This window comes from Peromyscus maniculatus, chromosome 9 (assembly GCF_049852395.1).
Source record: "Peromyscus maniculatus bairdii isolate BWxNUB_F1_BW_parent chromosome 9, HU_Pman_BW_mat_3.1, whole genome shotgun sequence".
In the NCBI taxonomy this organism is placed as follows: domain Eukaryota; kingdom Metazoa; phylum Chordata; class Mammalia; order Rodentia; family Cricetidae; genus Peromyscus; species Peromyscus maniculatus.
The window spans coordinates 17,330,140-17,358,042 of record NC_134860.1 but is presented as its reverse complement, the minus strand read 5'-3'; the positions used below and the strand labels follow the sequence as shown (position 1 = coordinate 17,358,042).

The following is a 27,903-nucleotide window of genomic DNA, read 5'->3' as shown; positions in this document are numbered from 1 at the left end:
AATACTAACTTGCATTTATTTATATCCTAATTTGTTGGTAATAATAACTTCCAAGGACTAGCAATTTGCATTACATTGTTAAATGAGCTGTATAGGTACAATACCTTGCACAAGATTTGAAATATATTTACAGTATTTTCTAACAAAATTAATCTCAAATTTGTATCAATATACAAAACTTATATTCAATATACAAACATACAATCCAATGTAAAATAATTAAAACTAGTAGTTGCTTCCTAACAGTAGATTCAATAATCTACCTTTTTATCTTTTCATATCCATATTCTCTCTTTCTTCTTTTCAGAATAGATTCAATAATCTATCTTTTATCTGTCATTTCTATATCTTTTTTTCAGAGTAGATTCAATAATCTTCCTCTTATTTATATCCTCCTTTTTTCTTTTTCTCTTTCTTTTTCTTTTTCTTTTTCAAACAAGAACCCTGAATCTAATCTCCTTGTTTAACTTTTTTCTGACAATTATCAATTAACAACTTGTAACCAACCATTCCGAACAATGACAATTATCCATAACCCATTAAATGACCAAATGGCACCCATCCCACATTTTGGAAATGTGGGCATTGTATTCTTAAAATTACTTCCTGCTGTCTGAGGGCAAAAGCATCTTTAGGGAATCCTGAGAAGATAATTTTGGGGTTAATTTTCAAATCCTGGGAGAGTTAGCTGTATCATTTGTCCAGTCTCTGCATAATGAGAAAGTGCAGGGCTTGTCTCAAGTCCTTGCTCGAATAGTCTGTGATGCTGGATCATCTCAGCTAGCCATCTCAAAATTGTCCTGAGCACTTTGTATTCCAAAGTCGATCTTTGGTGGTGTTTGTCTCCTTAATGGCATTATCATAGTCCTGATGGAATCATCAATGTGGGGTCCCATCATCTTTTTGAAGACTTCAAAGTTGCTGTTAGGCATGGTCATGGTTCACTGCAGAAATCTTTTTCATGGGACATTTTTTCTGGATGATTTGTCCTTTTTTTTTTAGATGTTTCATTTATCCAGTGTTCTTCACATTCCTTAGCTGGATGTCTTCATTCCCCTAAAAGACAAAAACAAAACTCTTTCCCAACCCTAACTTTGGGGAGCTTCCAAATTTAATCTTTATCAATTTTGATTTATGGTTTCTCCCAAATTTTTGTTTTCTCTTCTATGACTGTTATATCACCCTGAGCAGTATGGTTTTTTGTGATGGGCATTAGGTTCTTTAATTGCTCTAAGGAGTTTCATCCATAGTTACAGGAAAGGACTGAACTGAATTTGTCATGGGTGCCTGCAAGAGGCCCCTCAGGGAGTTTCCCAATGACAAAGGCAACGGATTATTTTGTCTGTCCCTTCTTGATCTACATTCATTAGTCCAATGTTTGCCTTTGCCACACCTTCTGCATAATCCAGGAGAGAGGGATTCTGTTGTTCTGTTGCTATTATTCTTTGAACAAACATTGTTTCTAGGAATGCTCTGTTTACAGTCCCTTTTAAGGTGACCTTGTTTACCACAATTGAAATATTTGACACTTCAATTTTTCTTCAAACCTCTGGAAATCACCTCTCCTATCCAAGTATCATGATGATCATGAGATTAAATATTCATTATATCTCAGATCCATTCCTTCAAGGGTGCTGATCTTGCTTTTAATGGCCTAATTATGCTTCTGCATTGTGCATTAGCATTTTCAAAAGCCAGAGATTCAATCATTATCTGTATAGCTTGTGAATTTAGTATCATTCTATTTACTGCTGAAGACAGCCTTTGTAAGAAATCAGTGAAGGTTTTTTGGGGCCCTGTATAACTTTTGTAAATGACTCAATTTTCTTTCCTAATTCTTCAATTCTGTCCCAAGCATCCAAGGCTGCCATTCAGCATAAAGCCAGGGTGTGGTCATCGTATAGAGACTGCCTTTCTGCATTAGCATAATCTCCCTCTCTAAGAAGTTGATCTTGGGAGAGTTCCATACCTCTAGCCTTACTTCATTGTTCAATGGTCTTAGCCTCATCCTTTCACCAGGTCCTCCAATGTAATTGGGGATTAGCTTCTAAGACAGCTGTAACCAAATCTCTCCAGTCTTGAGGGATAATTCTATTACAAGTTGATGACGAGTTTAACATCGTGACTTCACAAACAGGTAATGCTTCTTTGAATCTCCTCAAATCCAAAATTTGCACAGGAGTCCAATCAGCTCTTATACAGAGTTGAGCATTTTTCAGTTCCTATAACTTTACTGGATAGATTAAGGTTGGCTCTTTGAAAGCTTTAGGCTGTTTCTCTGTAACTGTATAATGCAATTCTGAGATTAATTCACCTTTAAATATTTCTGTCTGTGTCTGAATATCTCTATGATCTGTTTTAACAAGTTTTTCTAAAACTTTTATCTTGGTCCTCGTATTTACCAACTTTTTTAATGATAAAACAAAAATGATCAAATAAATAATATTTATAATTAACATTACATCTATCCCATCAACATTAACTATCCTCTCATTTAATTGTTCCATTTTCAGATCATTTAATGTATAGTCAAACAGAGACCAAATGTCTTCCATTGTAAAAATGTTTCCCATTTTTTAATGTGGAAAAAATTCTCTTTTAACTAATTTCTCCCTTTAAGAAATCCCCATTGTCTCACCAAATCTACTGACAGTGACAATTCAGATGTGAGGCTGACTGTGTAGAACAGTAGAAGCCTGAGCAGGTTTCAAGGCAGCTGCTGAGTGTGGTAGCATCCCAATATGGGGATCCAGGGAGAGCACACAATCCAACAGAAGAGAAGAAGCCAAAGAGCCAACTGTCTGCATGAGGGAACTTGAGAAAGTGGCAAACTCCTATGGTTTTTTGAGCCCAAAAAACCTATGGAGTTTGCTGTAGAGAGGCTGCAACAAAAACTTAGCCAGTGAGTGAGTAGAGACTCTAGCCTACACAGAGTGGAGACTCAGGCCACGTGCAGCTCAGGCCTGAGCCAGGGCCTGCAAGACCACAGGCAAATGGCTTTTTCAGGAACTTGTGCCCCACACTGGGTACCAGATATAACACAAATTGCTAAATGGTCTTATAATAAAAATCCCAGTACCAGATATTGGGGTGAAAGCTGAAAGATCCACAGAAGCAGAGCAAGCCACAGCCAACCTCACCTCACCAACTCCTCAGCCGATCCTGTTGCCATAAATCCTCAGACTCTGATTCCTCACCCAAAAGGCCTCAGCCAAAATGAGCCTGACTGTTTGCTTCTGCATCTCCAGCCAAAAGACTCTGAGTTCCTGTCTCTTCCCACCTTATAAACCTTTCTCTTCCCTGCCATGTTACTTCCTGGGATTAAAGGCATGTGTATTTCCCAAGCAAAGGCATAAGACCTCAAGTGCTGAGATTAAAGGTGTGTGCTGCCACTGCCTGACCTCCATGTCTAATCTAGTGGCTGAATCTGTCCTCTGATCCTTAGGCAAGTTTATTAGGGTACACAATATACCACCACACAGGCTCAGATTTGTCTTTCACTCTGGAGGGTTGATCTGGCCTAGGCTTCAGCTCTCAAGACTGCCTATCATACCACCTAGACACTCTGGCCTTATTCTTTGTCCACAATGCACACATCCCTAACATGCTTTACCTTTGTTCAGCCAGGCTACTGAACACAACAGCACTCACTTACCAGTCCTGGCCCTGAGGTTGCATATACCACAAACTCTATAGAGACTACCCTGAAGCCCTCAGGATGTGAACCATATGGATGGTGGTGGTATTGAGGTAGGCTCTTGTGGCCCAGATGCTCTAATAAGGTGAAGAAGGACTGAAGGACTCAAAAGACTGCTTACCTTCTCCTTCCATGAAAAGCTGAACTCAACTCCATCATGGGTGGTATCCTGATGGCCATGGGGTAACAACCCTGCTGAAGCCAGACCAGCAGGGCTCACCTGGGCGTTCAAACCATACACATAACAGAAGTGTATGACACAAAATCAATCTAATTCAATCATGATTGAATCAAATTAGGGAAAAACTACTAAGAGCCTCTTTTGATCTCTTCACTAAGCCACATGAAAACAGGAGCTTAGAATGTTCTGATATTTTAAAGGTCTCTGACTGAGCTGCTCCTAGATAATGGGATCATACTTAGGAACATCCATATTAACAATCACCTAGGTAAAACTAATGATTCATATATTCTAGAAATCATAATGAGGATAAGTTAAATGGTCAAAATTTATTAAATTCTATAAATTTGTAATCGTGCTGGGATGCAAGTTGAGAAAAAGTATACTTTCATTTAATTAATAACATCTGCTGATAATGCACAAAATATGTTTGAGGGAAAGTGAGAAATTACACAGACCCTCACATCGAGCAGAGATTTGGACCAGTGAGACCTTTCTAAGCCTCAAATTATCAAACTCATAGTGGTATTGTTCCCAGTCTTGGCTTCCAAAGACAACCTTCCTGTGCTTGTTGTCCCCTCCCAACGTCCTTTGCTTCTTCAATGGTGCTGCTTGGGTTTTCTGTCAACTTAACACACACTGGGAAGAGGGAGCCTCAGTTGGGAGAATGACTCCATCTTATTGCCTATAGAGAAGCCTTTGGGCATTTTCTTGACTAATAATTGCTGTGTGAGGTCCCAGCCCACTGGGCACAGTGTCACATCTGGGCTATCCTGGGTTGTATAAGAAAGTAGGCTGAATCAGCCATGAGGAGCAAGCCAGTAAACAGTGTTCCTCCATGGCTTCGGTTCCTTCCTCTAGGTTCCTACCTTGAATTCCTTACATGATGGACTACAACCGTAAGCTGAAATAAACCCTTTTTTCACCAAGTTGCTTTTGGTCATGGTGTTTTATCACAGTAGTAGAAAATAGACATGTATATTTTGCTACAATCTTGACTTTTGAGAGTTCTATATCTCAAAACTATATTCTTTTTATTTTCTTTTTGCATGTGCCTATATGTGTGGTGTGCATGTGAATATACATGTCTTTATGTATGTCAGCGCATGTATGTATGCATGTGTGCACAGACAAGTGGAGACTGACATTGGGAATCTTCCTCAATCACTCTCAACCTTATTTCTTAAGGCAAGATCTCCCAATTGAACTCAGCACTTGTTGGTATAATCTAGCTAGCCATCCTGCCCTGGGAAAACCCCCTGCCCTCACCTTCTGAGTGCTGGAATTATAGGTGAGCTGCCTGGTTTCTGGGGACCTGAGCTCTAATCCTTATGCTTGCTGCTTGCATTGCAAGCATCTTAACTGTTGAGCCAACTTCCTAGCCCTTCTTTCTTCTTTTGTTTGAGAATGTCATAATGCACGAAATGCCTTTTGATCAAACCCACCCATTTCATTTCCCTCCAATTTCACCCCTATACCACACCACTATTTTCGCCCAATTCCATGTTAAACAAACAAACAAACACTGATTCCACATAGTACTGCCTGTATTTTCTTGGGTATAGGACCATCTACCAGAGCCTCTCAGGGCTTGCATCCCTGAAGAAAACTGGTTCTTCCCTCCTCCAGCATCACCAATTGCCAATAGCTCCCTGGCAGGTGGTGGAACTTCATGAGACTCTCTCCCACTCAAGCTGGAATTTTGAGCCTTTTGCTTCTTATTTTTAGTAATGGTTTTCCCTTTTCCATTCATAAACCTTCCTCCCACAAATAAACATTCCCAGATGTTTTGTGAGAGTCTTGCTGCTCACAGAGATTCCTGTAGAATGTGTTACTTTTCTGCAAGGTGACTATTCCCTAGACTCTAGGGCTTAGAAGCTGCTCTCTGGATATAGAGCCAGCCACATGTAAGACCTGAGACAACCTGTCTTTGGCTGTTGCCTCTCTGCTCTTCTCTCTGCAATAGGCCTGGGTCTTAGTTATACCCCAGGCTTTCCTGGAACCCAGGTGATGAGAATGAAGAGCAATATAGCCCTGCCCTCAGCCTGCATGTGAGCACATGTCCCAAAATTGACTCCTTCCCCAACACCTCCTCCTAGAATAGTGCATAGGTTCCAGCTCCCCACTTGCTTCAATACAGCCCCAGGACTTGATGGCTACCAGAGGAATTACTAAGTATCTCTAACTCACATGGACATGGTGCAAATATAATAATTCAGTGGCAAGACAGGAGCTAGTTGGTGAGAAAAAAATTAGTGCATGGGGGTTGGGGGAGGTCCCATATAGGTCAGGGTTGAGGTAATCCTGAAAATGGTACCCAGCTTCTCTGGGAATGGGAGAGTCAAAGTGCTCCACAGTGGAGCAGCTCAGGTTTTGCAGACAGATAAACAAGCATATTGGGGCTGAGGAGACCTCTTTGGGGACAAGAGCACTTACTATACAAGCATGAAGACCTGAGTCCAAATCCTTAGCACTCATCTAAAAAAGGTGTGTGTGGCCATGTGCACACCTGTAACTCCAGCATGGTGTGGTGGGGGCTGAAGACAAGAGGATCACTAGCGCTTTATGGCCACCAGACTAGCTCCAGGTTCAGTGAGAGACTCTGTCTCAAGGGAATAAAGCAGAATATGATGGAGAGGGCACCCAGTGTCATCCCCTGGACATGCACATGCATGAACACACACACACACACACACACACACACACACACACACACACACACCACAAGTACAGAAAGCACAGAGTCATTGCTCCTTGAGTTTTTATTCATCATACTATCAGGTAATGGTAACAAATATTGGCTTTGTTTCATATGAAAGGTTGAAAGGAAAAAAGAGTCTCATTACTCTTAGGGTTAGGGGAAGTATATAATTCTGGATTTTTATTTAGACATTACTTAAGTTACAGGAACTCAACCATCTGCTTCCCTTGCTATGAGGAACTTGGCTCCAGGCAGCCAGGAAACCTATGGAGAGACCCAATCTTCTATGTCACACACAGCTCCAAGTCTTTTGGCCATTAGGGCATTCCCCTCTGCTATTCCTCACCTTTGTGAAAAGGGGAAATCTGGGGTCTCTGGGGTCCAGTCGAGGCACAGATACAAGGCATCTGCTCCTTCATAAAGCTTCCCAGCCCTTCTCCTAGCCAGAAACAGCACTGTAAGCCAGGTCCCTTCCTGAACCCATGTCCCTGGGAACTGGGAGAGGGTCTGCTGTGAGGAGGCTCTGGCTAGGGACAAGTTGGATTGTGGTGCTGATCATGATGGGACAGCATAGGAACATGTGGCTTCCAGGACTCTGGTGGACAGATATGGCCTGCAAAGGCTACCTGGTTAAAACCAGTTCTCATGAGATGCTGGATAACTTGTACACTACTTGGGGGCTGGCTATGCACCTGGGTCATTCACTTCTAAAGCAGCATTTATGCAGCATAAGCATGAGGGTCCAGGGAAGGAGAAAGCCTTGAGAGGGCAGGGTAACCTACCAGAGGCCTGTTGCCTGTGCTGGAACAAGCTGCTGCCTCCCCTCTATGGGGATAGAAACACATGGGGCTGTCGATGATCAGACTCCATGCCCAGAGGACTCACACACCTGTCTTTGAATAATGGGAGCTAAGACCATGAAACTTCTTTATTCCAGACTTCAGCCCAGCTTGACAGGCCAAGATACCAAGCTTGCCTTGAGCTCTCTTTCAGAACAAATGAGACACTTAAAAGTTTCCATCTTGACTTCCTTGAACACTGTCCAGGGCTCACCAAGAACCACTGGGTTCACTCCTAATTTCCAGGAAGTCAAGGCCTTAAATAAAAGGCCACATCCTCAAGTCAATCTACTTGGTCATCATGCAGGCCAACATCTGGTTTGGGATGCAGATGTAAGGCAGATAGAGTGAAAATCCTAGATCCATTTCTTGGCTCTGATACATGTGGCTGTGGAGACTAGTGAGAGCTCCATAGACTCTCTGTGCCTCAGCTTCCTCATCTGTCAATGTGGATAATAAAGATGTCATCTTATCGTGTTGTGATGAACACACAGCTCAGTCCCTCACACAGTGCAAATGCTCAGGGGACATGGACCATATTTATATGTGGCAGATACCCAGTTTCAGAGGAGCCTTGAGAAAGCCCTAGAACAGGAGCTCTGGCTGCAAATGTGAAGGGGAAGCCAGAGGTATATGCAATACATTCATCTGGGCAGATGCCTACCCAGGAGGGAGGAAGGGATGGCCTAGTCAGGTTCAGACTATGGCAGGAGATGAGGGAGCAAATTCATACCTGACAAGGTGAATTTTTCACAAAATCAATATTGCTGTAATCTGAGGGACAGACAGGGAACACTGACTATCCTTGCAAGGAGACCTGATAACCTCACACCAGAAAGTCACTTGCCATGTCATTCATGAGATGTTTGCAGATGCTGGATAGGGAGAAATTAGAAGAAGCTGGCTTTGCCCTGAGAGTAGGAGCAGGGAGAGCACTCAGGGGGAGGCTAGGAGATCTGGGAGTCCAGATCCCAGAGAAGAGGAGAGTATGGAACAAAGCCAAATCTCCCATCAGCTCTAAAACACAAGCTTCTTGGGGACCTCCCAGGGAAACTCGCTTCTCCCAAAGTGGCCGTAGCATGCAGTCTTCTGGTAGATCGGCTTTTTCAGGTCCAAGTCCCTGCAGTCAGAGGAGGCAAGGATCACTTTTAAGTGGGAAAGGGTAGGCTGTAGGGGTGGTACAAGGAGAGATTTCCCACCCACACCTGCACCCTATCTGTGCCACAGCCCCATCCTGTTCAGGTTAAGAACTCCAAAGTCAGAGACAGCTGAGCGCTAACACACCCAGACCAGGATGTGAATGCCACCTGAAGTAACTTTCTCTACTCTATTGCATTGCCTAGACCAGTGCTCTCACAGCCAAAAACCAGAAAATAAGGATGCCATGAGAGCCTGTGAGGAGAACGGACTTGCCTACTGGATTTCTAGGCATCTGGCCCGAGATTCCACAGCTGCTCAAAGATGGCCTCACCAGGGACAGTGTCTGCTGGGCCTCCTTCAGCTGAAAACCAGATACCACCAGGCGGTGGTGGCGCACGCCTTTAATCCCAGCACTCGGGAGGCAGAGGCAGGCGGATCTTTGTGAGTTTGAGGCCAGCCTGGTCTACAGAGCGAGATCCAGGAAAGGTGCAAAGCTACACAGAGAAACCCTGTCCTGGGGGTGGGGGGAGAGGAAGAGAGAGAGAGAGAGAGAGAGAGAGAGAGAGAGAGAGAGAGAGAGAGAGAGAGAAAGGAAGGAAGGAAGGAAGGAAGGAAGGAAGGAAGGAAGGAAGGAAGGAAGGAAGGAAGGAAGGAAGGAAGGAAAGAAAGAAAGAAAGAAAGAAAGAAAGAAAGAAAGAAAGAAAGAAAGAAAGAAAGAAAGAAAGAAAGAAAGAAAGAAAGAAAGAGAGAGAAAGCCAGATACCCCAAGTTGGGGTCATGAACTATCCTCAGGGCCAGGAACTGTGCTGAGGGGCCAGGACTTGAGACCCTCCTGTTGTAAGAGACTGCAAATCCTTTTCTGCTCAGGTGTCCACCTGGGTGTAGGAGTGGCAAGGTCCCATGTGACGGCAGCACGACAGCACTTACCTAACAATAACACCGGGCCGGAGGTCGAAGTTCCTGTTCACCACCTCTAGCAGTTCCCGCTCGGTCTTCTTGGAGGTCCCATAGGTGAAGATGGAAATGGACAGTGGTTCTGCCACACCAATGGCATAGGACACCTTCCAGAAAGATCTGGGTCAGGGGCTGAGGCCCTCAGAGAGATTTCACAGAGCAGAGCAGCAGGGACCACACTTCTTCTGCTAACAGGACCCCTAACTCTCCTGTCTGGCAGCCCTTCCGTCTTCGGGTGTGTTCTCTCCTTCCCTAGTTTTCCAGGGCCAGCCATGGTGGCCAATGCAATATATGCATAGTTGCAGCCAATGGCGAAGAGGGGGCCTTCCCACTGAGCCAGTATCTCCTAACTCCAGGTGGGGCTGGGGCCTTCAGCAAGGACAAGATGGGGTCCACCTACCTGAACAAGTACTCTCCGGCAGAGCCCAGCCTTTACCAGGGACTTGGCCACCCAGCGGGCAGCATAAGCTGCTGAGCGGTCCACCTTGGTGTAGTCCTTTCCCGAGAAGGCACCACCACCGTGAGCACCCCAGCCTCCATATGTGTCCACAATAATCTTGCGGCCTGTGACACCTGCGTCCCCCTGTAGAGGGAAACAAATGGAAAAGAGATGAGAACCAGTGGCTCTAAATGCTGGATGGGGCAGAAGCCCTCAGAGAAGATGCCCTGAGTCACCTGCGGACATTCTCAAAGGCCCCTTTAAATCAGGCAGAAATCAACAGCTCTTGTCCCAGTTCTGGTACTGACCAGCTATGGGAATCAGGCAACCAGTCAAAGCCTCATTAGAAAGTGTAGGAGATGGGCCAGAGGTCATCTGGGGTCATACCTTCCCTTTTGAGTTCATCATAAGAAATAGTCCACCTGTGGTGGGAATTGTACTGCAATAAATACAGCCTAGGGCTGCAGTTCTGGCCAAGGCTGCCTGTTGCTCATTTCACAATGTGCTCTGTACAACAGCACTTCAGGAAATCCCTTTGAAAGGTAGCTATTTTTAACAATTTGGTGAGAATCCAGTGAGTTACTCTAATCCTATTTAGAGAGCCACACTTTATACTTACCTATCTAGATTTTGAGACATCATCCTTCAAGAAAACAAGGAATTTAACCTTCTTTCTGCCCAATACCAACACTGTCTGATCACAGAACCTGTTATGGGGGCTCAGCCTTGGGACAATACAGTCAGCTCTGCCAATCCTTATATCCCCAGTTCTGTGTACATAGAGGAGAAAGGGGCAACAGCTCTATCTGCTTTTATAAAACTCCGGTTCTGTTGTCCTGTCTATAATAGCTAGAGACCCCCACAGCAAATGTTCAGCAAGTACAGCCTGGGAAAGTCAGCCATTAGCAAGCACTACAGAGATGAGTGGGTGCCTGACCAAGTAAGGAGATGTGATGGTGGCTGTGGACAGGCATGATAGCATTTGGAATGCCTGCGTGGTAGGGCTTGACAGCACTAAGTGGAGATTCCTATATACACGTCCCCCTTTTTACATATTAACAGATACCCAGAGTGTCTTCACTGTAGGCCAAAGTTCACCGAGTGCATTTAGTTCATGGGCAGACGCTGCTAAGTCACACGGAACTACCTCTTGCCATCAGTGTCTCCTGAGACACGAGCAGTTTAGTCATCAAGATCCAGCAAGAGGGCCTTCCCCAGAGACTAATGCTCACCTGGGGACCTCCAATGACGAAGCGCCCACTTGGCTGCAGGTGGTAAATGGTGTTTTCATCCAGGTACTTGGCTGGCACCACAGCTTTGATCACCTGCTCCTTCAGGGCCTCTCGCATGGCATCCAGGGTTATGTCTTCGTTGTGTTGTACAGAAATGACGATGGTGTGGATGCGCACAGGGATGACCGCGCCATTATCCTGCGTGTACTGAACTGTCACCTGTCCATCGAGGGAGACGCTGTGAGGCCCAGGCCTGAGCTAAGGCTGCATGGTTGCTGGCCACAGATCCCCGGGAGGCAGGTTGAGCTCCTGAGGGGCCAAGTGAGTCCCCTTGTCTTTAAAGGCTCTTTGGAGAGTTAATATGACATACGCTTACATTTGTTAATTTGCTCAGGACTACAGATGACAGCATGAGGCACACACACATGGCACTGTCTTTCAACTGATGACCAGGCCCTTCTCCTTCTATCCCAGAGACTGCTAGTACCAGTGACCCTCTCTAGCCAAAACCCTCTTGCCACTTCCCATGGACCCCCTCCACTTCTATGAGTGAACATAGGAATTCACAGGCCACTTGTCATTGACAGAGACAAGGGTACCTTGGTCCTAGAATGTGAAAAACCAAGAAGGATCTTTAACCAAGGCTATATTTGTTGGCATATATTGAGCCTCTGAGACAGAGGAGCCTGGCAAATGGCCCTCTACCCTCGGTGAAGGATCCTGGAAGCGCATTGGAACCAGCAAACTCTGCCAGCTGTAGGGACAGGCTGATAGTCTCTAGTTAGGACAGTTAAGCTAGAAGGGCAGCAAGCTCCGAATCCCCATTGTCTTGAGGCTTTGCCAAAAGAAAGTAAAGTGGTGTCCACTTGGGTGGGGGTCAGGATCCTGCTTACCAGGTACTGGCAGGGCAAGCCATGGAAACCCCTAAAACACTCACCTCCACCATGTCCAGTTCTATGCCCATCCTGTATATTACCAATTAAGATCTAAGACATGACATCTAAGACCCCCCCCCCGACTTTATACACAAGATAAACCAAGAGACGAGAGCTTGTCTGACATCACACAGCCAGTTTGTGAAATGTCCAAGAGCCAAACCTTGCTCAGGCTGAACCAAAGCTTGTCACTCCCACTGTAGCACAGACGAAATGCTCTCTAGAGACCCAGTGGTCTAATGACACATCACTGGGCACAGACACCTGGTATCTTAGGTGGCAAAGAAAAGCGGGTAGGACCCACTGGGTTTGCAGAGTGGAAGGATTGTGGGGGTCGCAGATGAGGATGGTCGAGAAAGCAGCAATGGGTGAACAAGCTTTGCATGCTAGAAGCCATGCCAAAGATTGGTAACCATTATTGCCCCATTCTATAGACAACAAAGCTTAGGTTCCAGAGTGTAAACACCTTGATCAAGATGGCACACAAGATTGCTGAGGTGTGACTCAGAGATTTATAGCCAAGGCTCTGCCTAGCAGAAACTTGCTATGTAAGGCCATGAACCATATGCTGGGCTACAGGGTCCATGCTGCCTGAGACAATATGTACCCATCAGAGCAGTATCTACAGACCTTAGGGGCATGGGATGCTTACAGAAGTGTGCCTATGCCAAATACCTAAGTAGGGGTCTGGCTGACTGACTGGCAGTCACAGAACAGTTTTCCATCCTAGAGCCCAGTTAGAACCCTACAGCAAGCACTGCTTTGCTGGGGCTGTGCTGCAATAAGGACTCTGCCTGCCCAAAGTGCCTTAGACAGTCATCCAAAGATATCTACCACTTTTCAGTCTTTTAGCTAAGATCAAGTATAGCCAATGGGCTATATATCAGACTTCTGGTCTGTGTCCTGCTGGTCCAAAAAGCAACAGAGTGAGATCTAGAGGAAGTGAGAGAAAGAGCCCTGGCCACCTGCTATCTGACCCTCATGAGATGAGCAAGTGCATAATCATTGAGGACTAACCCTTAAATCCTGCAGTGTCCACACATGGGAATTATTCACATAATGGGCTCCACACAAGGGAGCTAGAGTGGGGGATATGGATTCCCAAGGAGGAGGCAAACTCAAGGATCAGTACCACCTCACGTAGATTTGGGAAGAGGCTCAGTCTTGAGGCAGTGCTCCAACCTGGCTGTTTTCTACTGAGCCCTGATGTCTCCAATCCCTTCCAGGCAAATACCATGCTGTATCCCTGCAGAACTCCTAGAACGGGGTAGCAGGGTAAAGGGCCCAAGCTCTGCTCTTATCTTGCTATGTCAGCAGATATGGGGAAAAATACACTATGGAAACAGAGCTCTGACCAGGTACAAAAATAGCCACTGGACTGCCAACCCTGATTCTCAATATCAGCAGCAGCAATTTGCTCAGGTGGAAAGACTCATCCTGGTCACAGTCAACACAGGTGACAGTGGAAATCCTTTACAAAAGGACCATAGAAGAAGCTGGCTCCTCTCCTGGCACATCATGGAGGCAGACCAAGGAGGCAGTGGGGCTTTCCAGTGGCCAGCTGAGAGGCCCCCCTTAGTGCCCCCAGCAGGCCCATATCCTTATTGACTAGAGCAGGCTCATGACCCCCTGTGATAGGCATAAATATTGGCATCTTATGGGACTCAATGTATCCTCTCAGGAAGGGGAGTCCTATTAGACTCCATTCTCTCTTCCTTGGTGCTACTGAGACTTGGAAACCTCTTTCTTATGCAGGGGAAATGAGTGAGGCCTTTTCTACTACAGCTGGTCTCAAAGAATTCCCTCTGTTCCTCTCTTACCAGAGGGTAGGAAAGTTCAGGGGGCCTGTTGCCTTCTTCCTACCCCTGCTCTGGGGTTGTCTTGTCTGGGCCCTTTCTTTTGGTACCAGGATAGTCTACATGTTAGCTCTCCTGTCCCATAACATCCTACAATACCTAAGAGATGCTGGTGACCCCAAGTTCACCTTAAGATTCATATAAATAGCACAGGAAGACCCAAGACAACATTTTATTGGGGCCATATGCGTACTCACTTGCCTTAGGTGGAGACAATGGGAGACTTCTGCTTAGTGCAATGTCCACCTCACTGAGGAGGATGCATCTGGGTGGTTGGAGTAACTAGACACAGACACATTTACTGCACTGGGTCATAAAAGCTTATATATCAATCACAAGTGCAGGATAGGTAAAGACTGTCTAGTGGGGGTCAGAAGTGACATTCATAAGGATATGGGCTTCACTGTCCCCAGAAAAAAAAACCCAAATAAGATGAAGGATGAAGTGTAAGCCCTATTATCCAAGGCTAACCCAAGTGGAATGATGTCAGTAAAGTGGAGGTAGGGGGCAGGCAGAGGAAAGTTATTGTGGAAATATTATAAAAGTCTGAAAGCTGGGATGGCAAGGGAATTCTGCCCTCCTCTCACAGGAAGTAGAAACTTACAAAAAATTCCAAAGAGATGGTGAAGAGGAAAAATTAACTGCAGTTCTTAAGCAGGGAGAACCTTTTGGGGGCATAGAGTGCTATTGCTGACTTGGGTGGAATGAGGACCACTCCAGGAAAGGCTGGGCTGCAGTGAGAGGGATGCTCATCTGAGGAAACCCAGGATACCAGTACCATGGAGACAGATGGCACCAAGCAGGACTAGGAAACTGGCTGTGCAGTCCTCAGCTGAGTGAAAGGTGACAGTGAGCAGCATGTGGTAGGTTCTCAGCACATGAGCTCACAAAGTGAGTACGAAATGGGGCTGCTGTTTTGGAGGGACCACAGTGGAAGATTGATGAGCCAAGTGTGTGAAGAGAGGGAGAGAATGTGAGAGAAGATGTGCCAAGACCTTGGGGCAACACACTTTGGAACATGGAACAGGAGCCGGGCAGGCAGCCATTGGCCAAGGGCCATCAGGGGACTGAAAAATGATAGGGGAGCTCCACGTGTGCTCATGTTTGCATCATCATTGTCCTTCAAATAAAAATAGATTTCAACACGACTGGGAGGAGGAAGGTCAGGGCCCACAGTGCTGGAACTGGACACGTCAAGGGTAAAGCCTTTCATGAGAAGTAAAGACACGGAAAGGGGCCCCAGAGAGACAGTCTGCTCAAGGTGGGGAGACCAGACCTGTGTGCACATAAAGACAGGGACTGAAACTGGTGAAGACATAAGTCTTCAGTAGGAATTGAAGAACCATCAGAGTCTACACATGTTAAAAAATAAATAAATAAAAATAAAAGTTACATTTTAAATTTGTCTGAATATATATATATATATATATATATATATATATATATATATATATATATTGGTTTTATATATATTGGTTTTTCGAGACAGGGTTTCTCTGTGTAGCTTTGAGCCTTTCCTGGAACTCACTTTGTAGACCAGGCTGGCCTCGAACTCACAGAGATGCACCTGCCTCTGCCTCCCGAGCACTGGGATTAAAGGCATGTGTCACCACTGCCCGGCTAAAATATTTTTATAATAAAAATTTAATGAGGGTAAGGATGGAAAGTACGTTTAGCCTGAAAGAGTTTTCAAATAGTGATTCTTTTCAAAATGGAGTACCTAAATAAAATATTTTCATCTTAAAAATAGCGTGATCAAGGTGTAATTGACCAGTTTCTAATTAGATTTGAGGCTCCCTCCACAGGAGGGAATTCATGCCTGGTACTGAAAACCTGGTCAAAAGCCCATGGCTGGGGAGAGCATAGGCCCTAGGAGGGACCTAATCCTGTTGCTTTACTAAATAGACATGATACCTTCTAAATATTTAGATTTATATCCTTAAACTGCTGATGTATGAGCCTTGGTTCTAGAAGATGCTGTCTACAACAGGTAATGACAATACAAAGACACAGCTGTTCCAAGTGCTGAGAGTAAGTGATTGCTGAGTGCCTGTCCCTGAGTGGAATGTCTCTATCACCCTCTTGAAAGTCCAGGGAACAGGGTGCATGAGGAGGTGGAGAGAACAGGAGAAGAGCCAGAAGATGGGAAGGAGAGCTGTGAAATGCTGTTTTCTGGATATGACATGGCATCGTACTCATGAATCCACAGCAGCTTTGGCTATCTGCATGACATCTGCCCAAGGCTGGGCCTATCAACATTTCATTATAGTTAGAGGACAAGCTCATACATAACACCTCACTCTTCCTGAGGAGCTATAGGCAATAAATGGTAAGTTACCTTTATTCAAGTAAGTAACCCCCTACTCGTGGTCATACAAGCAGCTGTAATTAAATGCAGTAGGTTACACGCACAAATAAAAACATAACAGTGAGAGGAAAGACTTGTTAGAAAAAAAGAAGGGCCTTAATGGAAGTTGGAGGGAGAAAAGGGAGGATAACAGGGCACATAATCAAGCACATTGTGTGTGTGTGTGTGTGTGTGTGTGTGTGTGTGTGTGTGTGTGTTGTGAAACTGTAAAGGAATGAATTTAAAACAAAATAAATATTGCCAGAACCAAAATGATTTGGTGTACTTGAAGTTTCTGTAGGGATGTCTGCAGGAGGTGATGGATGCAACTCACCTGAGTTTTAGAATCAGGTCTCAGCCAGGGAAGGACACCAGAGCGCCTTAGATCTGCCATCCGGGTGTTGAGTTTGTGAGCGAGAATAATGGTGAGGGGCATGCATTCTTCTGTCTCATCTGTGGCATAGCCGAACATTAGACCCTGGAGTAGGACACCTGCCTTAGAGCTCAGAGCAGTAACATTCTACAAGTCTCATATTTTGTTTGATGCTTCAACAATTATGAGGGGTACCCCCTACAGAACACTTTGTACTGTGCATTTTAGAATGGGAAGACTGCCTCTGACCCCAAACACTCTGGAAGGAGGAGACAAGCCAACAGCTGTCGTTAGCAAGCACAATCTTCTACCGCACAGTCTGACAGTATTGCCATGTCGCAATCAGTGCTCAACTTACTGCGGGTGTGATCCTTCCCAGATCTATATAGTGATGAGACCACCCAACAGTGTAATTAGCCCAGCTTGCTTCTTCTCATGGACCATAGCGCAGTCCAAGCAAACCACACTGGTCCACCCCTCACACAGTTGACATACCTGATCTCCTGCACCAACATCCTCTTCATTTCTATCTAGATGGACACATTGGGCAATATCTGGGGACTGTTGCTCCAAAGCTACTAGCACATTGCAGGTCTTGAAGTCGAAGCCTGGGCAGAAGCAAGCCAAGTGGGAACATGTGTCAAGACAGGACTGTAAGTCTCTTGGTGGACTTCTCAATCACTGATGTTGCATTTAGTGTTGGGGGGTAGCCTCTGATTCAGAGCTGAGGCCCAGGTTGTTGAAAGACCTTATATTCTTTTCCATGGTCGTGTAGAACTCTTTCAAAAGAGAAGATTCTTCATGATATATTTTATTGTATTCAATTATACCTTGGTTAAAAAAAGTATACCCTACATAGAAATATGGCAACCCACAACAAAACAAGCCAGACAGCACCCAGGACACTCTGACTGGATATCTCTAGATATCCCAGAGGAACCCTCCAGAATCCCATTTGAAAATCATAGCACTAGTAGGGCATGGTGGTGCCTGCTTGTAACCCCAGCACTTCTTTTTTTTTTTTTTTTTTTTTTGGTTTTTTGAAACAGGGTTTCTCTGTGTAGCTTTGCGCCTTTCCTGGAACTCACTTGGTAGCCCAAGCTGGCCTTGAACTCACAGAGATCCGCCTGCCTCTGCCTCCCGAGTGCTGGGATTAAAGGCGTGTGCCACCACCGCCCAGCTTAACCCCAGCACTTTTGAAGTGAAGGCAGGAGGCCATCCTTGGCTGCATATGGAGTTTTGGGCCAATCTGGGCTACATTAAACCCTGTCTGAGGGAGAGGAAAGGAGAGGAAGAAAGAAATGGAAGGATGGAGGACTGAGGGATGGGGGAAGGAAAGAGAGGGAAGGATTTTCAATCCCTGCACTGATTGAAAATCAAGGGTCTTTCCAATGTTGTCATTAGAATCCCAACTATATGCCTTGCTCATATATGTGTGTGTGTGTGTGTGTGTGTGTGTGTGTGTGTGTGTGTATTTACTATATACACACATCCTGAATAATAAGCACCATGTGTGTGAACCATCTAGTGAGATTCCTAGATCTAGGGTCCTATGACAAATAAAAAAGTTAAACCTCTGGGGCCCAGACCCCTTCTTCAAAGCTGCAGCACAGAGTTGAGGGTCCACCTCTGGCATTCTAGGTGCTAACTCACTAACAGCAACCCCTGTCATGGAGCCAGAACTCCTTTAGACAACAAACTTAGGGCTAGTGCTAAGTACTTTACCACCTCCCCTAGGTATCTCTGGATAGAATGTTTCTTCTCTGGCCCCTCCCCACACACTCAAACTTCACTGGCTCCTAGTTAGCATCCGTGGACATTTTACTCCTGCAATTCCACTCCCTTATTGCATAAGATGAAAATAGATTCACATAGTACACCTCACAGTGCGTCATCTGAGGCCAAGCAGTACCTCTACCCTAAACGTGGTTTGCCCTTTGCCTCCCCTCACCCCCACCATCCCCCAGTGGATGTTTTTGATGTAGAAATCAATGAATAGTCTTTAGAGAGGTGCCAAAGGGCTCTGTGTATTAAGACTTTTTTCCTTTTTGCCTAATCATTGACTCTAAATAATATATCTTCCTAGGGTTAACCAAGCACAATTCAGTCAGAGTGGTGCTCTTTCACTTGGCCTTTTCTAAAGAACATGGAAATTTTCTTTGCTATCTAAAGCAAAGTTTGGTCTTGAATAAGGTCTAAATTTGTATAAATAAATAAATTTGATTTCTTAGAGTATGATCTCAAGATGCTGTTCTCTGGGACCATAAGTTTCTTCTATGAAGCCCTTACATCCTAAGTAGGAAAATTAACTTGCATGCACTCTTTCTCTTCCCAGCCATTCTAAAAATACCTCCAACCCCCAAGAAGTGAGCTTTCTTGTGATTGTCCAAGGTCAACACATTTCTCACAGTGACCTCTGGGAATTGAGAGAAGGCCAACAGAAACTCAAGTGGAATTTTTCTTTAAATAAATAAATCTAAAAAAAATTAAAACTGAAATAATATGAATATCTACTGCTAGAGAATATAGTGGAAGCTTTAAGAATTCGGGTCAGAGCCGGATCCAGGAAGCTGGTGTGGATAACGGGCACTGGAAGCTCTACCAAAACATCTTTGCAAACAGATGCGCATGCCCTGGGTCTTCTGATGTACTCCCAGGCTGGGTGGTTTCCTGGCCTGCCCAGGCATTAAGCAGTGACATCTGCTGAAAAGCCCTCAGTTCTGCTTGTATTACCTGGTACTTCCTCATCCCCTTACTTCCTTGCCTGGCCTGTACCTCGTCCCTAGGTCTCAGCTCCTACATCACCTGGCATGGGTGCTAACCTGGGTTTCCCTGTCTCCTTCACCTGTGACCAGGCCCAGGTGCTTGAAAATGAGTCTTCATTCTCTGCATCTATAGTGAAATGCAGTGTGGCTCAGTAGAAAGTACAGGAGCACCTACCTGCTCTGGTGGCATCTCACTGTATTTATACTCTAAGCCAGAATACCCTCATTTGCATAAGAAACACACCAGGGGTTCCGGAATGATGAAGTCAGATGACATATACAGACACTGGCACCTGTGCTTGGCATGGAACATGGTGTCACTAGAGGGCAACTCCCTTCATTAGGAGCTGCCAACACCAGGAAGGCAGGACCTTAAATGAGGCTTGTCAATAGTGGATGGATACATGCTGGCCCCACCAGCTGCAGTCCTCCACAGAACCAGATGAGTTAAGGGCTGTTTACCTGACAGAATTTGTATTTCTCTAAAACTGAAGGATCAGATTTGACTCCCTATGGGAAACAGAAGTACTCAGTAGAGACCTACAAGCACACAGATGCAGCAAGCCCATGCTCACCCTTGGCAGAGTCATCATAGCCAATGTACTTGATGGTGTCTCTCACCACCCGCTGGTAGTCAACCATGGCCACTGAGGTGATCTCCCCACACAGCAGCACCATACCTGTCTTGCATACTGTCTCTGGAAAGGAAGAAGGGCAGGTAACAGTCATGGGCCAACAGACAGAAGCTCAAAGGTCTAGACCTCTCAACATAGAGATGAAAAGACTCATTGGGGGCTTCAATGAGGAGTACTTTCTAAGAAAGAATAACTGTGCCAACAAAAAGAGCAACCCCAGCATTAACCACTGAGCATCTTCAAATGCTGCCAGAGAATGAAGCTCTGGGAAGAATGAATTATATTTGAGTTCCGTGCCAAGTATTTACTGCTTCTGTTATCTCAAACAACCTACTTAACCTGTCTCAAGTAATGTAACTTTCATAATGAGCACGATGAATGCGTGTGATACAGACAGACAGACAGACGGGCGCACACACACACACACACACACACACACACACACACACACACACACACACACGATACCAGAACTCTGCTATAATGAGTGAAATCCTGATCCAAAGATCAAGACAAACCAACTTTCTCAGAAGGAATTTTTCCTTAAAAACTGGAATTGCATGAATATCTGCTGCCAGAGGCTCTCATGGAATCTTTAAGAACTGGAGCAAGAGCCCTAACTAAGAAGCTAGTGTGGATAGACATTTACAGAAAGTGCTACTGTTTATTTCAAAGCTATCAGTGTGAGAACTACCCTCAGAGTAGCATGGGGACCTGACATACATGACATGGTCTGAGACGTCTCTAGACAAGGAAGGAAGGTCTGTGCAGAGGAGAAACCAGCACTGACCTTGACAGTGGACCCTGGTCCCCATAATGAGGTCTCTTGCCTCATAAGCTATTGCAAAGATCCTGGTGTAGCACTGTGGCCCCATTAGTAAGGTCAGAAGTTAGACCTGGGCCTTCAAGACTCTAGAGTCAAGGGCTGATTTGTGTGCCAAGCCCTTCTATCAGGCAAAGATTGGATGATGGAAAACCTATCCCACAAACAACAGTAAAGTTATTTGGCCTACATGGACCTCCAGGAAACATTGGAGGGTATGGATGTAGACAAGGATTTTGGTGCTTTATTTAACAATGATAACCCTCTGGAAAGCTGTTGGTTTGGTTATGGACAGTTGATGGAACTGCAGTTTTTGGTTGCTGGTAAATGGGATGCAAAAGTTATTTTAACATCTGAGGCATACCACAAGCTAGGAAAGAAAATCAGAGGATATTCCAGACATACAGAGCAATCAAAATGAGCTTCTAAACAGCTTCAAGCATTTTGAGCTCTTCACTTCCTCTGGGAGATTCATCTAACTTTGAAAAAGGCTCCCTTACTCCTAATGAAACCTGTGTTAGGGAAGCCATGTTCCCACTCAGCCCTCTGCTACTTATGGTAGTGATGACATCTCATGTAAAATTCTAGTTGAATCTGTTTCATGGTTAAAAATGTTTTTCCTCTCTGATACAACACAGGAAGGTCACTTAAAGAAGAAATCTCCTGCAGACAGGAGGACATTGACTTTGGGCCTGACGAGTATGAATCTATGGTCTTATGTCCACCATGAACTTTTCTGTCCAACATACTCAGGTCTCCAGCAAAAAGAGTGCTTGTCTCTTACCACAAGCCACCTTGGCATTGGGGTCTTGCTTGAGATGAGCATCCAGCACTGCATCACTGATCTGGTCACAGATCTTATCTGGATAAGAAGAAATACTAAGTGTAAGATTACATCATTGTTAAGCATGGCAAAGTTAAATGCTAAAATAATTTGACATTTTTATCAGTCTGCCTATCAAATCTACCTATCAAAGATAAAAATGATATTTTTTAAATGTCAGAAATGAGAAATATTTTATCAGATTTTGAAATTTTTACTTATTCTCTGATAGTTTCATGTGTGTATATAATATATTTTGATCATGCTCAAATCCCATTACCCTCTCATGGCCCTCCATTCCCTCTGAACTTTTTCTTAGGATCCCCTTATACTACGTTGCTGTTTTGTTCCAGTGACCCACTTAGTTTGACTGGGGTTGCTGGCATGAGCATGAATGTGGTATTATTTACTGAAGTATGACAGACTTGCCTGTGGCTAAATCACAGAAGAAAAATGACCTTCCCTCCCTTAGCTGCCACTAACAGCCAATATAATAGCTCCTTGGCTAGATGTAAAGCCTCATGAGCTCCCAGAAATGAAAAATATTTTGGACTCATAATTTCTTCTAATTCCTACCTCATTTTTTGATTACATGCATTACATAAAATCATAGAATTTCTTAAAAGGAAAATATATTTCAAAACAAGCTCTTTTAAGAGTCAAAGCAATTCACATAATGATAAAAAGTCTTTCATTCCCCAAACCTATTCCTTATTTCTAACATCTAGAAAAGTTATAGATATAGTCTAAAATCCTTCATAGCATCAGTAAGATTAGGTATTGAGTGGTAAGACCAGATAAATACCATACTGAAGGCTCCATAGATACAATCAATCAGATGCAAAACACAAGCCCAGGCAGATGGTACCATCTGTGAGAACACCACAAGGGAAGCCATATGCACCACTGTTGCTCAGCGAAACATCAATATAAGCTCTCAGATCCTCCTCTGGTCACTCAGCCTCCTGCAATTCAGGTGTCCTGAGAGCTGGACTAAGATAGGGCTGACAGATTCAGCAGGAGCTGGAAACTGACGTTATTCTGTCATTTGTTCTAAAGGATTCACATGTAGATCACCAAGTGATATTGTGCACAAATTCACTTCTGCTTTCCAGTTAAAGTGTGTCTATTAACAAATTAAGAGATGAGAGACTCCTATTTTGTGAATATTGTCTTTCACATAATGTTCAAAATTCCCCGAGAATCTGCTCTTTAAGAGTGTTTTTGTAAAGATTTATTTTTAATTGTGTATATTCGTGTGTGTAATCTATGTGGAAGAATGTGCACATGGGAGCACAGGTGCCCATGGCATCTAGAAGAGGATGTTGGGTCCCCTGAAGCTGGAGTGAATGCTGTGAACCACATCCCAGTCTTCTTCAGAAGCAGTGAGTGCTCTTACCCATGAGCATCTTTCCTGCCCCAACAAATTATTTTTGAGAATTCAGGCCCTGAGTCAAGAAGTTTAGCTCTCAAAAGTAAATACTAAGATATTGATTAATTTGCCTTTAAATGTAAACTTTCTATTTTTTCCTTCAGAAACGACCATGAAACACAGGGTGAATTGTTCTATCCATCTTTCTGTCAGTGGCAGATGCTGATTTTAAATCCAGGTACATGTGAGTCCATACCTTCTGCCACTCTTATCAATAAAGGCCTCCTGACATCCTAAAATAAATTACATGGTGGCCAATGCTGACCATCCAGGATGCCTAGAAGCTATTCATAGGTTAACTACAGACAGATATCTGGACATCCAATTTATTTAAAGGGTCCAGCTCACACAGGTACCACTATGTAGGGTAATACAACTGTAGGGAGAAGTTAGAGTCCAACAAGCTCATCAAGATAGCTGATTGATAATTCCTAAATCCCTGAGGGACCTCCTGCCTCTCTCTCCCCTCCCTCCTACTTCTATCTGGGATTTTTGAGACAGAGTCACACATGAAGTTTGCCTTGAGCTTGCTATATAGCCAAGGGTAATCTTGATGTCTTAACCCTCTTTCTCCAGATTCCAAGCATTGAGACTACAGTTAAAATCTTTTTTTTCTTGTCGGGGGTGAAGCCACCAAATCTAGGGACTTGCACATGCCAGGCAAGCTCTATACCACTGAACTACCTTCCTGGAAGGGATTCTTTCTGAGAAGTCTGCTCAGGCTTTCAAAGTTTCTGTCATCGGTAGGTTTAAGACAGTCAATGGTAGCTCTCTTGGAAGATTAATAAGAAACGTAAATTTTATCTTTCTGATGTGGGAGAATTCAGCCATGGATGGTAAACAGGTCACTGAGCACTAGAGGAAACCAACTTACTTGGACACTTATTGTACAGTGGAAAGTGAATGGCAAATGAGACAAATTTGACAGTGAGACCACGAAGTAGGCAAAACAGTCAGTGGACCGACAGAAGTTTTCATGCTCTGTCTACTAAGCACATTGCTGCTATGCACAATGGGCCACGCTCGAGACAAGTAGCAACTGGGTGCCAAAGAACTCACTTTCTCTGGGCAAAGTAGGTTCTTCTAACATACAGATGACTTTCAGAAACTATGGAGTTGCCCAGTATGTGTTAGGCACCAGGGATGTATCTAAAATCATACATAGATCTGGAAATTGATCTATAAAGAAATATGATGAGAACATCTATTTATTATAGAATGAAGCCTCACACTAAATGATCTGATCCAAGATTTTTCAATAGTCACACTATTGACATTTTGTGCCAAACAATTCTTGGTGGTGGAGATTCTCTCATGTATTGTGTGATGTTTAGCTACATGTCTGGTCTCTACCCAATAGATTCCAAGAGCACCTTGCCTCCAAGCCCTAGGATGTAACAATCCAAAATGTTCCTAGACATAACAAAATGCTTTTGGAAGAAGACAGCCAGGATTTCCTTTGGTTGAGAGCCATGGGATAAGGCACACAGGTGTAGTGTATTGAAAAGTCCAAAACGAAGTTTCAAGTTAAAGCTCTTGGAGAAAGAAGAACGGTGGAAAAATTGGACTTGGTGATAAGTCAACACACACTGTAAACCCTCAAAATAAATTCGAACAAGTGCTTAAGTCCTCAAATCAGTGTGCCTAACCCCAGAGGTCTCCCAGAACAGTGTTTCTCAATGTGATATTCCCACCCTAGTAGAAGCAGCACCTCCTAGAGCTGTTAGAAATTAGAATTCTTAAGGATCTACCAAGACCTATCCAACTGGACACTGTGGGAGTTAAGTCCCAGCCCTTGCCTTTATCAAGCCTTGAAGGGTGATGCTTTTGTACTCCAAAGTGTAACAACCTATGTCCTATAATCAGAACTTCTGACTCATGGTCCTGTTACTGAGAATTATCTCTAGCTTCCCTACATTACAATCCATCCCCCTTTAAAGAACCAAAACAATGCTTGAATGTTCCTCTAGAGCAGTGGTTCTCAACCTTCCTAATGCTACAACTTTTTAATACAGTTTCTCATGTTGTGGTGACTCCCCATCTCCCAACGATAAAATTATTTTCTTAACCAGGTGTGGTGTTGCATGCCTTTAATCTCATCACTCAGGAGTCAAAGGCAGGTGGATCTCTGTGAGTTTGAAGCCAGCCTTGTCTACAAAGTGAGTTCCAGAACAGCAAGGGCTGTCACACAGACAAATCCTGTCTCGAAAATCCAAAAGAAAAAATTTCTTTGCTACTTCATAATTGTACTTTTAGTACTGTTGTGAGTTGCAATGTAAGTATCTGTGTTTTCCAGTGGTCTTTGATGACCCCTGTGAAACAGTTATTTGACATGACTGATCTTTAGGAAGTTTATAGTTGTGTCAGAAAGCATCTCTGAGATCCTTGCAGTCTGGAACTCTGTCTCAACACCAATTAGAATGCAGGGCTATTCCTTTCTAATCTATGCATGGTTTATGTGTAAAACTTGTTCCCACTTGAGGACTATCCTCCATTGAGTTTAATAGGTCACTGAAAATAGATGAAAGCTTTACTCAAAAGTATATTATTTCATTTAGTTCTGCTAATACACATAGTATATAGCAACCAGCCCTTGCTTCTGAGATGCTGAGTGGCAGCATCATGGACATAGGCTTCATGATGGGTGACAGCTTTACAACTAGCTCACACTCTTTCAGAGAGAGTCTACAGCAACTGATGAACCTTGTTTCTAAGGTATCTAGTAAAAGTGACTCTCTGGGCACAGGTTGGGGATGACAGGCTTGCCTGTGGGCTCAGAACAACCTACTTACCTGGATGCCCCTCTCCTACAGATTCTGATGTAAACATGAAGGCTCCTTCTTCACTTAGAGAATGGTCACACAGGCCATCCACAGGTCCATTCATTGTGTCCACCCTTTTCGCCTTCACTTTTCCAAGGTGAAAACTTCAATGCTGTAACTTTGCCTGCAGATTCTTTTTTTTTTTTTTCTTTTTTCCTCTCCCTACAAAACCAACAGGGTGGTCTTTGGCAGAGTCACAGAGATGGCTTCTGCCTAAGTGCCTATGAGCGTGTGAGAAGAGGGTAAGGATGGGCAAAGAGGCAGAGAGTGGATGGAATACAGATGTGTCACTTCCTTCTGCCGGTCACAGTTTGCTCCGGGGTGACTCCTATATATGGAAAAGTGAAAGTGCCTGCATAATCATGTAAGGACATTGGAGGAGTCCATTTCCTGGAGGGGAGTCTGCTTACCTTGAGGAATTTCAGCCTTCAGTTCTGATGTATCAAATAGGAAGCCTGTAGTCCTTGAAAGGCGAAGAACGATGTGTAGACTCTCAGACAGAGAGTGCTTCTCAAACTTCCTTCAGCTACCTACCTGATCTCTGAGTGGTTCCAGGGTTAACATCCCACTCTGGAGAGTTGGGGGCCTGGGGTTACTCACAGAGACATACAGGCAGCCGGAAACTCTCCCAGAGATTTGGTATGGGCTAAGGTTGCAACACTGTGGTCTCTGCTGTGAGTGCGCCTCTCCTCCCCCACACCTGATCTGGATTGGGCTCACCCCCTACCTCCGCAGGGCCGAGCAGGAGCCAAGAGCAAGCACCTGTACTCTGAACCAGCTGTAGCAGCGTTACACAACAGATGCATTTTAGTTAGAGGAATAGCGTTTGAAGCCGGCATTTTTTCTGCCACAAGAAATCACCCAAACCATCAATGTCTCTAAGAGGCCTGCAAACAATTAACTAGCAAGGTGTTTGGTGATGGTGGTGGAGGGTGATCCAGGCAACAAAGATCATTACTTTTTAAAAACATAATTTTGAGGAACAGATCCATTATGTGGAAATTGGTATTCAAGTCTAGTATCATGCAATGTGATGCACTTCCATGTATTCAGTTCTGTTCCACTCATCAACGCCCTGTTCCTACAACTCCCTGCTTACTTTTTGCTTTGCCTGAGAACAGGAGTAAGCAGGATTGAGGATATCCTTATTCAGCTATGTCATAAATGATAGTGTTTGTTCCCAGCTTTTCTCCCACTCTCGGACCTACAATCTTTGAAAAACAGGGCATTGAAATCACAGAGGATGGTGAGAAACCAGTTCCTTCTAGAATGCAATAAAAAGTAACCAACCAAAACTTTGTGCATACAAGTTGGACTGTGGGAAGCACAAGGTAGGAGGAAGCGATGGCCCCCAAAAAATAATCTTAGTGACTAAAACCCCCTCCTCTGCATTCATGCAAGCACTTAAAACATTTTTTCCTGGCACAAATTCTAGTGTTCCAAACCTTGAGGTTAGTTAGTGAACACAGTTGCTCTAGGGAATTCAAACTATATGAAATCGATATGGAATGTTAGGAGACAGCTTGTGTATACACACCATCAAAAGCACTTAACAAAGAGGGAGCTGACTTGCTTAGGCACATGATTGCTATAAGTGGGAGTAAAAAGGGCTACTGGGAAGGGCCAGACAAATGAAGAATCAGACTGGGATTTTAGATCAAATGGCCTTCTCACTGCAAGCACAGAACTTTCCTGTTTGTACTTAAATTATTTCAACAGCACTGTCTCTTTGTAAAGTTCTTTTGGATACATTGCTTTCAAGCCTAGACACAGTATAAGCTAATGTTTAATTTGGACTGTAGACCTAGGTTACCCTAGCAGCTAAAACTGTAACAATGATGTTATAAATTTGCTTCAAGGGTGACTTGAAGTCTAAATCAAGAATTCACCAAAGTTCTTAAATCCAGCA

The 27,903-nt window shown here is 44.2% G+C and overlaps 1 protein-coding gene across 3 annotated transcripts; it reads right to left on the bottom strand.

Moving 5' to 3' along the window:
* Nucleotides 1-6,622: 6,622 nt before the first annotated feature.
* On the bottom strand, nucleotides 6,623-26,802 carry Mat1a (methionine adenosyltransferase 1A). 3 transcript variants are annotated; one of them, XM_006997263.4, is made up of 10 exons: nucleotides 26,405-26,802; nucleotides 25,965-26,156; nucleotides 21,702-21,779; nucleotides 20,035-20,157; nucleotides 17,190-17,302; nucleotides 16,656-16,799; nucleotides 11,184-11,402; nucleotides 9,913-10,095; nucleotides 9,486-9,619; nucleotides 6,623-8,538 (listed from the first exon to the last, which is right to left on the bottom strand). In XM_006997263.4, the coding sequence occupies exons 2-10, from the start codon at nucleotides 26,056-26,058 to the stop codon at nucleotides 8,436-8,438; spliced, it is 1,191 nt and encodes a 396-aa protein (XP_006997325.1). In that variant the 5' UTR covers nucleotides 26,059-26,156; nucleotides 26,405-26,802; the 3' UTR covers nucleotides 6,623-8,435. The 3 variants fall into 3 exon arrangements, with proteins under 3 accessions (XP_006997325.1, XP_015845886.1, XP_042140284.1); XM_015990400.3 differs by having other exon boundaries at nucleotides 25,965-26,322; nucleotides 26,405-26,795; XM_042284350.2 differs by lacking the exon at nucleotides 25,965-26,156 and having other exon boundaries at nucleotides 26,405-26,725.
* Between the last annotated feature and the right edge of the window lie 1,101 nt (nucleotides 26,803-27,903).

Bases quoted from the DNA above. Each gene is read 5' to 3' on its own strand.
- Mat1a (XM_006997263.4), bottom strand. From the start codon at position 26,058: ATGAATGGACCTGTGGATGGCCTGTGTGACCATTCTCTAAGTGAAGAA. The intron at 17,303-20,034 runs GTGAGCATGGGC...GCTTCTGCCCAG, and splicing joins CTATGATGACTCTGCCAAGG to GCTTCGACTTCAAGACCTGC. The intron at 10,096-11,183 runs GTGAGCATTAGT...TTCCCTCTACAG, and splicing joins TCGTCATTGGAGGTCCCCAG to GGGGACGCAGGTGTCACAGG.